This window comes from Aphelocoma coerulescens, chromosome 21, assembly GCF_041296385.1.
Source record: "Aphelocoma coerulescens isolate FSJ_1873_10779 chromosome 21, UR_Acoe_1.0, whole genome shotgun sequence".
NCBI classification, from domain to species: domain Eukaryota; kingdom Metazoa; phylum Chordata; class Aves; order Passeriformes; family Corvidae; genus Aphelocoma; species Aphelocoma coerulescens.
Window position 1 is genome coordinate 8,522,341 of NC_091034.1, and position 11,884 is coordinate 8,534,224.

The 11,884-nt window shown below is 39.8% G+C and overlaps 1 protein-coding gene across 2 annotated transcripts; it reads right to left on the bottom strand.

The window, feature by feature from the left end:
- Positions 1-4,635: 4,635 nt before the first annotated feature.
- On the bottom strand, positions 4,636-11,868 carry LZIC (leucine zipper and CTNNBIP1 domain containing). 2 transcript variants are annotated; one of them, XM_069035111.1, is made up of 7 exons: positions 11,780-11,868; positions 10,950-11,091; positions 9,749-9,884; positions 8,588-8,686; positions 7,832-7,927; positions 5,986-6,067; positions 4,636-5,037 (listed from the first exon to the last, which is right to left on the bottom strand). In XM_069035111.1, exons 2-7 carry the CDS (start codon positions 11,048-11,050, stop codon positions 4,979-4,981), a joined length of 573 nt encoding a protein of 190 aa, XP_068891212.1. In that variant the 5' UTR covers positions 11,051-11,091; positions 11,780-11,868; the 3' UTR covers positions 4,636-4,978. The 2 variants fall into 2 exon arrangements, with proteins under 2 accessions (XP_068891212.1, XP_068891213.1); XM_069035112.1 differs by lacking the exon at positions 11,780-11,868 and adding an exon at positions 11,217-11,750.
- Positions 11,869-11,884: the final 16 nt, after the last annotated feature.

Sequence of the window (11,884 nt, forward strand, 5' to 3'; positions counted from 1 at the left end):
TTATTTAGAAAGGGTTTTAGCAGGGAGAGATACCGCAAGGCTTCCTCTAGCCTAGGAGCATTTTCCTGCCCCACCTGTTTATGCCTTTCAAACTTACTGAGATGTTTAGCTATCAAGCAAGGTGACATCTTGCCATCAGCCACTTGTATCATCGTAAGACATGATGGATGCTCAAGAGGCCTCTCAACTATGCTAGTTCTGCAAGAGATAGAGTAAAATATTGTTCATGTTTCATGGGAATGCACAGGCCCTCCCAAAGCAAACAAAAGGTAGAACTGCACTTGATCAAGTCTGTTACCTTTCCAGTCATCACCCTGCTTGAGCTAACCCTCAGCAAGTGAATGTTAAGAAGTTTAATTATCTAAGGGTTAAGTCTAACATTTTTAGAAGTACTGTATAAAAACTTGATATTATTTCACAGAAATCTATCAGATTAAATGGATTTATCTTTTCAATAGCTTCTAACCTTTTGTTTAATGAGGCTGCTGTTTATTCTAGTAATCCAAAACTTCATGAAATCTTTTCCTCTGGATCCCTACTTGACTTAGAAAAATTCTCTCAATTCACCCTCTCCTTCCTGATGTCCAATTCTTTCTTAATCAGCTCTGAAATTCATTTAGGATTCCTTCACAGCACAGCTGCTTCCACCCTCCAAGTCCCTCTGTACTTGCTGGCATCTCCCTCTCATTAAGGGCTTCCAGCAGCATCTGCACACACAATCCCTGCTTTCATTATCCATGATTCAGCCACACACAACAATAATGAAAACTCTTTCTCTCCAAGATGTGTGTGGTACCCAATGAAGGACTTGTTTTTAGTTTGGAATCTCTTTTTCTTTTGTTAATCTTTTGTATGTCAGACTTAGTCTGATAAATCCATCAAAATCATGCTCTGATGCAGAAACTGTAGTGTGTTTCCTCCAAATTAAATGCAATTCAACCAGTCAACTCTTTGCATCCTTGGGACACTGTAATAAATGGAAGGCTACAACAGTCAGTTGAACTTTCCATGACTAGGGCAAGCACAGCTTGTGTTAGAATATACTAGAAAATGAAATGGTTCAGCTGCCTTAGTTACAAAAATTAATGTTTCTACAGTCTGTGCTGTGAGGAAGAATGCAGAGCTATTTTCAAAGGATGAACAAAAAAGCCTTTTAATGTAAGAAAGGCTATGACAATCTCTTTTTGTTAATCCAGGCTTAGTTTGTGTGGCAAGAAACCGTCTCAGCTGTGTATTTTATTCAAAACCAGACGTGTTCCCAGATTGAATTTGGTTTTACACAGTTGCAAAACACACTCCTTTAGAACAACAGTACAGAACTTAATTTCCATCTCCACCTTACAAGGATATTAAGTGAAAAATCTAAAGAAAAGCTATTTACCATCTCTGTCCACAGGATCTGCGGGTGGCTTTGCCTGATGGATTCCAGCACATCTGCGACCATTACTGACCCATTTCTGGAGGCATGCTGAAAACATTATCAAGCAGCAAACTATTATGATAGCAAGATAAAAAGAGACGTTCCATCACTAGCACTCGTTTAAAAGAGAAATCTGCTGCTAGAAAGATCATTAACACATTATTGTGTTAAATTACAGCAGATATTTCAGTGCACAATACAGCAATGCCTTACATATAGTTATATCCACCAACCTTATGTCTGTATTTCCTTTTTTAAGGCCTTATTTTAGAGAGTACTTATTCTGAAACATTTTTATTTGTCCTGTCAGATAGTGTCAGGTACTTTAGGCCACCTTTCCAGATGCCCTTAATATCAGCAACTCCCATTTCACTCAGGTAGGTGGCTTGGGTGCTTAAAAGTTACGGGAGAAAAATCTTGAGCTACATAACTCCAGTAATTCTCCCCTCACCCACACCTAAAACCCTATTAAGGTAAAGTTAAAAAACTTTCCTTGTAGCAAGACAAGGTGTCATATTTTCCACAACTCCTGAAGAAAAACTCCAACATGAGCACCCCCTTCCTCTCCTGTGTGTAGCTAAGCAGACAGAATTCAAGTAAGAGTTTACACCCCAAGAGAAATACCTTCCCCAGAACTCAGGATAATTTCAAAATGATGGAAGTGGGGAAACTAAGATGCCTGCAGGCTGACTTCTATTTCTTTACAATGTAAAAATTATATTTATCCTTACATAGGAAGGGAATTGCCCTACTGGAAACAAAACCAAATGGTTCTGTTAATTTGTCTCCCATTTCAGCCACTAATGACACAGCTTGAACTGCCTGGTCAGTAGGTTGTCATTAACACAGAGTTCTCTGTCAAAATGAATTTGACTTTTACAGGCAAAGTAGCATGAGAAACTAAGGGATCTCTTAAGAAATCTTGTATTTTTTCTTCAAGACAAAGATAACTTGCTACTTTTCCATTCAAGATCAAAGAAGAGAAATAACACAAGGAGACAAAGATAGAAGAAAGAGAGACAGAACATTTGAAGCTTCAATTTTCTAACACTTTTTCTTTCAGATCAGTACAATCACTGAATTCACTCTATAGAGAAAGAAGATTAAAAAAGGAGGTTATATACAGCCAAAAAAGGACTCTGGGAACTTTGCTGATGTGTTTAAAAGCTACTGTACTTTACAATTCTTATTTCAGAAGGAAAATGATAAACAAAAAACAAAGCACTTCTAATCTTCAAAGCAATGTATGATCAATAACAACTTCACAGCACTCGATATTTAAGGATCATAATCTGTATTTTACTCCAGGAAAGAAAGATGTGTACAGAATGAGTGATCTGCCTGGGTCCAACACTGAACTGGGGATAGAACTCACATCACAAACTTGTTTGTTAAACACAAACCCATGCTTTCATTTAGCAGTTGTTCTTTTGTTATCAGTTTTTATTTGAGGAAATCATTATTATAATAAATAGATTATGGACTTTTTTTCCTGCCCCTGCAGAAACATTTGAGATAGTGGTGGAGGTACATCCCAGGACTATTTAGCAAAATGTTTAGCACAACAAACCAATTAACTTACTATGCCTGAAATCAGTCTAACTATTTCAAGAGGTTACTTAACTATCTGCAAGAGTCAACACATGAATAGCTTCACAGCAGCAGCAGCCTCCTTGTTTAAATCACATTTATGGTCAGGGCATTCTGTAGGAAACAGCCAGTCTCTGGGTAAGTCTCCGATTTCTGAGAAGCTTCTGAGAAGTCTGACCAGGCACCCTGAATCTTGCAATCTTGGTCACTAATCTCAGTCTCATCTTTGTCAATCTAAATCACCAGAGATCCGTCCAAGAGCAGAAGCGGCCCAACATTGGAAAGATGTTCAGTCAAGGATCAGTTTAATAGGAATGTTACAACTGCCTGCAGTGCAGAAATTTGCAAAAATCCTGAAATATTTACAAACCAATTTTTAAAAGTTTCTCCTGGAAACTTACACCTCTCAAACTACAAGGAAAAAGATTTCCATGTCATTGTACTGTAAACTTTTTTTGAGTGCTGAGAGATTTAATTTACATAATAATGCTGCAAGCAGGCTGGGGGTGTACGGGGAAGAGTTCCTTAGTACCAGTAATGAGCAGAAAGGAAAAGAAGGCAGCTCCAGTCCCCACGGACTGTTTTGTTTCCCATAATTTCAGAGTCTAATAATGCCTTTTAATAAGCTGCTCTCAGCTATGAAGCTGCAATCAGCCTTTGTCAGAGAACACAATGCTGCCCCACACAGGAAAACAGTTCTGCTGGAATGGACTAAAGACCCCACACCTCAATAAAGGCTTCTTAAAAACAGGGAGAAAGAAGTTGTATCAGGGAAAAACAAATTATTCTGTCTATACCATGTATCCTTTCATTTCTTAAATGCTAGATTTCAAAAGTATACCTATTAAGGCAAAATACAGTCTAGAGACACATTTTCAAGTCTACTCCAGTCCTAGTTTACAATTAGAGAAACTTGCTAATTTATAGGGTATTTGTGCCCTGTAAGTGCACTCTAAATGATGATTGACCATGTTAATTTTCTGTTTATAGTGTATGCTACCCACTTAGTCTCTGAGCTAAAAATTCAACTATTTGAGATTTAAAATCCTCCTATGCCAAGTTTATTCAGGATCCAGTGGAGACATAGACCCTTCCCTCTCCATAGCATCACCACTTAGTCTGAGCAACGCTTGCACTGATCACAGAACGGGAGCTTCCCCCCCCCCTTTTAAAACTTGTTTCTCCTGGCAAGCTATTTCATGCCACCTCTGAAATAACAGCAGCTTGCAGTTATTCACCAGAGCTGAAGGAAGAGCTACAGAAAGAGCATCTCATTGCCATGTCCTATCAATTCCCTGTCCTTTCAATACACAAGGTTAAATTACTCCAGAAGCCTCCCCACAGGGCTGCCATTGTCCTCAGTCAGGGCTGGGACACAAAGTGCTCATTCATGTGCACAGCAAACAAGCAGCCAAGGGCCAGTGATCAGCATCCAGGCTCATTTTGGGTCTTCTGCAAACAGTTTGTAGGAAGATGGCATTTCAGTAAACTACATCGATTTTCCAAAGCTTCGATGCTTTCCTAGCACAAACGACTCAGTAGGGAGTCCAGACAAAAACTAAGACAATCACCCCAAAAAAATCATCAGGACCACTCCTTAAAAAGATCTGCTTGCTACAACCACATGCAAAAAGATTTAAGTTTTAATAGTTAGAGAAATACACATTCAGAAAAGTTCAAAACAGCTGATTCTTCCCAAAGACAGTCATACCATGCTTTTGTTTTAGAGTTCCACTTAGTGTTCAGCCTCAGAGCTTGTATTACTTAAAGGGTACAGACACCAAGGTTCCAAAGTGCACTTAAGGCTGTTTACTTCATATCTTCTGGTTAAGGACCCAAGAGGTTTAGGACTTGGGTCTTTTGTTTTGCTTTGCTTTTATTCAACATGTTAGAAATAGAAAAACCAAATGCAGTATGACCAAAATTCAATGCTCCTGATAACTGGAGACACAAGCCTCACGAACCTCTTCATTGTTTCACCTTTTCTACTTCAACACTTGCAAGAGCAAAGACTTTGTCTCCGGATCCTGAGGGGGAAGAAACATTTGAGTCAGTATTAGTAGAAATTGTGAATTACCTTATATACAACTTAAATCAAGCAAAACATTTGAGATAAAAAGAAACCAAACCTACATTGTGAAAACTACAACACTTGAGCTAATTTAAAAAAAAACAATCCCACACTGGCTTGCCAGGTCTAGAGCAGCCATGTCCTACTGGGCCTGGCTGGGATGGAGTTCCCTTTCCCCCAGCTTCTGTTGTAGAGCTGGGATTTGTGTTTGTAGCTGGAATGGTGTTGGTAACACACTCGCACACACACAGAGCTACTACCAAAGTCCCCTTTTGAACGAGAGGGTTCTCACCTTGCTTACACTCGCAGGGAGAGCAGAGCTGAAAGGTAGGACACCCAGACAGTTTATTTGTACCCTGACCTAGTCTGGCACGTTCCTGCCATTCACAGCTCTTTCATCCCAGTTCTAGCTACTGCTACAATGAACTGTCATACTTATTTAATGCCTTTTATAATTGAACTCTTGATCTTGTCGACACAATCAGAGGTATGACAATCATGGCGGGAAGAGTGCTTTAAAGCTGTATTTTGATAATGTGCCACTAACTCCCAAATTCTTTGCATCAGGCAGAGGAAGAGGCTCTCTTGAAGAGAGTCATTAATGCAAAAAAGATCTGTGTTTAATTGTAAGAGTGGCATCTCTGCTTGAGACAGACCATTCAAGCCTTCAGTATGATGGGCATCCTTGGCATTTCGTGGATGCTTGGCATTGGATTTATTTGCTGTGTTACTTTTTCCTCATGGATAGTGTATTAGAGTTTCATTGTTAATAAAACATATATTAACATTTAAAGGCATGAATCTCTTGTTCATATTTTCTCTTTCATAGGAGAACCAGACGTACTTCTATTAATCAGTGTTCAGTGATGCGAAGGAATCAGAAGTTATGAGAATGACAACTTACCAAGGTCAGTGGAGACTCTCTCAAATTGGCTTAGGGCTGTACCAGCATTTGTTGACAAGAACATCTCATCATCCCCAGTGAGCTAAATCAAAAAAATGCCACAACTGTGAGGTTGATACCTTAACTGTGCATATTCCCACCATCTACCTGTGCATCTACATGAGCTATGATAGGTTACAGCCATGGTCCATTTGCAGTTTTGAAGTGCCAGTGTTGTCTACCATGCTGAAACCTAAACCAAAAAAAGCAAGCTACTTCCCCTAGCACTGAATTTTCCCTCCCTGGTTCCTGTCTGCCCAGGCAGGACAACATGTGCAGTGTCAGACATGCCTCCACATGCAAGCTTCCAGTTGATTTCCAGGGATCATTTTTTATGAAAAGGTCACACTGTACCTGTGCAGCTAAACTATGCCAAGGTGTCAATAACTTTTTTGCCACATGGTCAGTACAATAATGAACTAAGATCTAAGCTTACTTCCCATCATCTGCTGAGGAAAGCAAAAAAAAGCTGTCACTGCCAGCTTTGACCATGGTAAGAGCCAATGACCTAGAAATGGTTCTCTTCCTTTAAAGTGACATTTCCCCATGTATGTTTTACTTTTATGTATGTGCTCTGATGCCTTGTGACAGATGCCCATAAAATATTTACAATAATGAAGCAGTAACCTACATTTGGAAGGTTCAGATATTCTAAGTTAAAAGTCACTCATTTAATTAGCCTCAGATACACATCTTTATTACAGCAAAGCATGTGTGTCAAATTGTTCACAGTGTTTGCATCAGTCTATTTATTAGAAATATAAAAATCAGGTACAGACATTTCAGGATGATGTTGAATGAAGGAAAACATATTACTTACCTGGCTTTGTAAGCAAGCATACAGCTACTCAACGTTTTGCAATACTGTGCAGACAAACATGCAATATTTGCTGTCACTGCTCACATCCAGAGCAGATGTGAAACTACTGTCCTAGCAAGCCCTCTGTGCAGCAGGCTACTGATCATTTTAAAAGATTAAGAGGATAGATCAGAGTGTGGTGAAGTAGCTTGATGTTGTGATCCAAGGAACTCATTCAAGAGGATTAGATACCTTCATGCATTCAGTTCACAATCTTAACTAGCCTTTACATATTTTCAAAACATTTTTTTTCCTCTGACAGTCAAGCAATAAAATATTCTGAGGGAAAGCCTTTGCTTTGGAATCTACTTGGATTGCAGCTCCTTTAAGTACTGCACTGGATCTTTTCCATTACATTCCTTCATTTCCTAAAAAAGCTTAAGTACAGAGATACACAGCAACCCATTTTCTTCATATACCATCCACAAAGAGAAATAACTTCTCTTCCTCCCCCTGGTGGCAAACCCAGGACTTTTTCTGCCGCTTAGGATCACTGGGGCAACAATCAATTTATCACTCATCTCTCCAATTTCTTTATCTCATACCCAGAGGTAGGTATTATTGACACGATAAAAGTGAAGCTGGATACATGTCAGAAGTCTTGAATAGTTCCTGATGAATTGGTGGTAGTTGGCCAGTAAAAGACTTGTTCTGTAGCTTTTATAAATACGATCACCTTGTACCAGCTGGTGTGTGATTCATGCATACAGCCCACCAAGGGAAACATTTAAAAGTAGAAACAGCCTTACAGAAAGGTACAAAACTATTTGATACATGTTCAGCTTCAGAAAACTTGGCATTTAAATGGAAGGATGTTTATGTAATATAAAAGCAAGCTGCATTTTATTGTTTGCTTATAAAATTGTAATTTCTTATTTTAATTATTTCTAATTCCTCCTAAATATGCAGAAAACTCTTATTCACCTGACTATCACACCAACCCCTTACCTTCTCACCAAGCTTTCTGAGGGCAGTCAGGATTTCCAGTTTCTGTTGGGTGTACAAGTCTCGTGGCAACTTCCCAACCATTAAGTCTCTGTCCATCTGCACACCAGGGGGAAAAAAAAGTCAAAATATATAAGCTTCCCATTATTTCACCCAACACAGTGCATGAGAAATGCAACAGCCTAAAAATATCATCAGTAATCATGGACCCACAGCAGTAAGGGACCTCTGTCCTATCTGAGATTTAAAAGATGTCTGTGAAGTTTTTCTGAATGTTCAGCAAATACTCTTTACCCCTAACCTTAACTTACTTGATTTCTCCAAACTTGAATCTCTTTTTATGAAATAATGATAATAATTTAAAATTATGTATTCACATATCACTGGTACATGGAGGAATCACATTTGATTTTACTTTATCCAGATCTTCATTTTAGATCTCTGAAACATCAAGTGAACTCTCCAGCCCTCACTACAATCACAGACTTTCTATTTGCAGTTTCCTCAGTTCACCCTGCTAATCCCATTTTTGCTTTGAAGCAGGAAGATAGAAGATAACTTAAGAAATACACATGGTTGTCACCATTACCTCAATAAACATTTAAAACTGAACAAATTCTGAAAGAGAACTTCTCCATCTCTTTCGGACTTTACCACCAAGTTTTCCAGCACACTCAGTGCTTTCCTTGCAATCATTACATACTTGAATCAGTCTGGCTCAAATAAACAGGTTTTTTGCAGTAAAACAGAATTCTTCACCTCTGCCAGCCTTGTCCTCAATTGCCTCGGCTGCTTCTTTGCAAACATTCTAATCACTTCTGGAGTTTTAAACGCTTGGCTGATGGCTGCTTGTATTGCCTGCAAGGAAAAGAGCAAGAATGACCAGGACTAACAGGAATCACAAACTATAGCTGCAGGATGAGATTAATGAAGGCTGGAGAGCATCGTTACTATCCTCTGCATAATCTGATACAGCTTTTTTTCATAACCATGGAAGTGAAATTAAAAAAATATATATGACCTTTATGGAGGGCTTAAGGAATCCTCTAATTAGTGTAACTAGACTGAGAAAGAGCTGTGAAACTTTTCATTACTGTCCAGGTCTTAATTTCTACTAATTTCCAGCACCTTCCTGATACTAGCACATCACAGTTTTAATGCCCACACTGATGACTACAACTCTTCTAAGGGTAAGCAGAATGTAAATGATGAGGCAAACATCCTACTGTTATTCGAAATCCTCTATGGATTATCAAAATTATCACCATAGTTATCTTTGGACAAATCATGATCTCTCTGGAAACAAGACCCTAAAACATAAAGTTCAGAAAGAACAAACCATTCTCTAATTAAGCTTTTGAAAAGAGAGAAGATATATCAGAAGTCTGGAAGTCAACATAAAATGAGACGAATAATATAATATAATATAAATAAATATAAAATATATAAACATATAATAATATAATAAAAGAACTTCAAGTCACACAGTCATTCCTAAAGCCTTTTCATCTGGACTAGTATGAATCTGAAACACAAATCAGTAGTAACAGCTACCTTATGCCTTCTAACAAACAGGCATGAACTCTATTTCTCATGATACGTATTATCCTGGATTGTCTCCCACGCCTTTTATATTAATTTGCATTATTTTACGTTATTTTCTAATATTAAGGATCGGATATATTTAGTTCCTGCAATGTCCTACAGTGTTATGGTTGTAATTCATCAATGGTTTTCTTTTCCCTTTTAAAATGAAGACACCTATCCAAGTTTTTTACACATACAGGTATATTAAATTATAAAAAACATTAATTACATAGATCTAGATTTCACATAAAAATTATAGTGAAATGTATCTATTCGCTGTTTCATCGACTCTAGGCAGAACATGAAGTTTTCTTAGCAACACATCATCCTTACCAGTTGCATCCCACTGAGCTCATCCACCAAAGTCATATCTCCAGACATAATCTTCTTCAGGGAGTCATTGAACTCACTCAGCTGCTCTAGAGTTTCTTTTTTGGTCTCTTCATACTCATCTGCATCCAGTTCCTCTCTAAAGAGGACCCAAGAAGACACATTAATTCAAAGGATTTAACCTGAGACATCACATGGAGCAAAGGGCACATCACGGAGCTCGATTCCCCAGGCAGCACTGAGGTGTTCCCATCTCTGCAGACTGCTCTGCTCCGGCCCCTTCAGCTCTTATCCAGCTCATGAAATGTGTCGTTTGCTTGGGTTTGCACCCCTCCCAGCCACCTGCGTGGTTTGTACAAAGTCACTGATAATAAAAAAGCCCTAATAATAAACAAGATACCTCACACCTGGAGCAGTATTTAAAAGTATTTTTGGATCTCAACAAAAATATGCAGTGAAATTGTCTTGCTCAAAGCTACAGTGAATGAGATTATCTTAGAAGCCTATCTCCTCACCCAAAGCCATCCACTTAGGAATAACCGATCCTGCAGTCTACACCTTGCCCAATTCCCAGAACTGCACTACCACCCCTTAGCAGTTCTAGTTGTTCTTGAAAAAGATACATACTGCTTGGACAAGTTAGAACTAGTGTCAGAGAAAGCATCTAAACACAGGGTGTTTAAATGCAAGTACTAAAACAGATAAAAGCCCAACCTTCTTGATAATTCACTGTCTCAAATTGTATCAACCCACAGAAGACTAATACAGAATCACATGAAAAGTTAGACAAACTAAAAAAGAAAACAATGCAAAAACACCCCAGGCATCCATAATTATAAGATAAACCAAAAGAGCCACAAAAGCTATTTGTTCACTGCTATTAAAAATCCCATAGAAAAATTGTGATTTTTGTGAGCAGCTATTAGAAGTTTAAAAGTCACACTGAAATATAACATTTCAAAGAAAATATTGATTATTTCTGCTTGCATTTTTCTCAGATATATAAAACAATCTTAATAAAGGTTTTTAAAAATAATTTTTACTGACACCAATATCCTACATAATTTAAAAACAGAAAGCCACAATAAAACACAAAAATAAATACATCCCCCCCACCCCAAGATTTTTGAAAGGTACCACTTTCTTCTGCCAACCACTTAAGAAAAATACTACCATATAGGAGGAAAGCAACTATTTTTATTACCTGCATTCTTCTAGATCTTGAAGTTGCTGCATTAATCTGTCCAACTGCTCCTCCAAGTTTTGTTTTAGTTTACTTGTCTCTGTTGTTCCTCTTGAAGCCATTTTCTGTTTTCACATGAAAATGTTGTTTTTACATGACACTCCTAAGAGAAAGTACATTTTATTGTTTGTACCAACAACTTAAAACATATTTTAAATGTCCTAAATATGAAAATTATGCAATATCTTGCTGATGGAATGTTTAATCACAACACCCGGAGATCCTTACAGTGGAAATACAGAAATGCCAGGCTGGGTGTACAGGATTATCTTCATAGTAAGAGGTGGTTCACCAGGGAAGTAACTCCAACGGCCACAGCACATAAAACCAAGCGAGTGTCAAACCAAGTAGCAATTACTGAAATACAGAGGCTCCGCTATATGAAACAATAGATTCGACTCTTCAACGGCCTCTTGGAACACTACTCAGGAGATAACCCGGGTGCAGGTGTCTGAAGCGCGCCAGCACCTCCGGCAGCACCACCGGCTGCAGAGAACCAGCGCACGCGAGAGGAGCCCCGCGCTCGCTGGGGATCGTCCCGGGGCGGCCACAGCGCCGGCGGGCAGCGGGACACCCCGGCCTCACAGCCGGGTCTGAGGGGCCGCGCCACCGCCGGCGGGCGACAAGGAAACGCGGCCCTCCCTCCGGAACGGGCGAGCACGGAGCGCCCAGCGGCCTGCGCGGAGGAGAAGGCGTTACTCGGGCCCTACCCGGGGCCCGCCTGCCCGTTCCCAGACCAGACTCCGGCCCCGCTCGGCCCCCTCCGCCCGCCTGGCCCCGGGCCCGCTCACCCCTCAGCCGGGCAGGCCGAGTCAGGGCGGGCCCATCCCGGCCCTGCGGCGCAGCTTCCGCCGCGCCCGGGCCAATGAGCGCGTGCGGCCCCGCGAGCCGGGCCG

Excerpts from the sequence above, each read along its gene's own strand:
- LZIC (XM_069035111.1), bottom strand. The coding sequence starts at position 11,050 with ATGGCTTCAAGAGGAACAACAGAGACAAGTAAACTAAAACAAAACTTG. Across the intron at positions 7,928-8,587 it reads TGAGGACAAGGCTGGCAGAG|ATGGACAGAGACTTAATGGT; the intron begins GTGAAGAATTCT and ends CCTGGTGTGCAG. Across the intron at positions 5,038-5,985 it reads GAGAGTCTCCACTGACCTTG|GATCCGGAGACAAAGTCTTT; the intron begins GTAAGTTGTCAT and ends CTTCCCCCTCAG.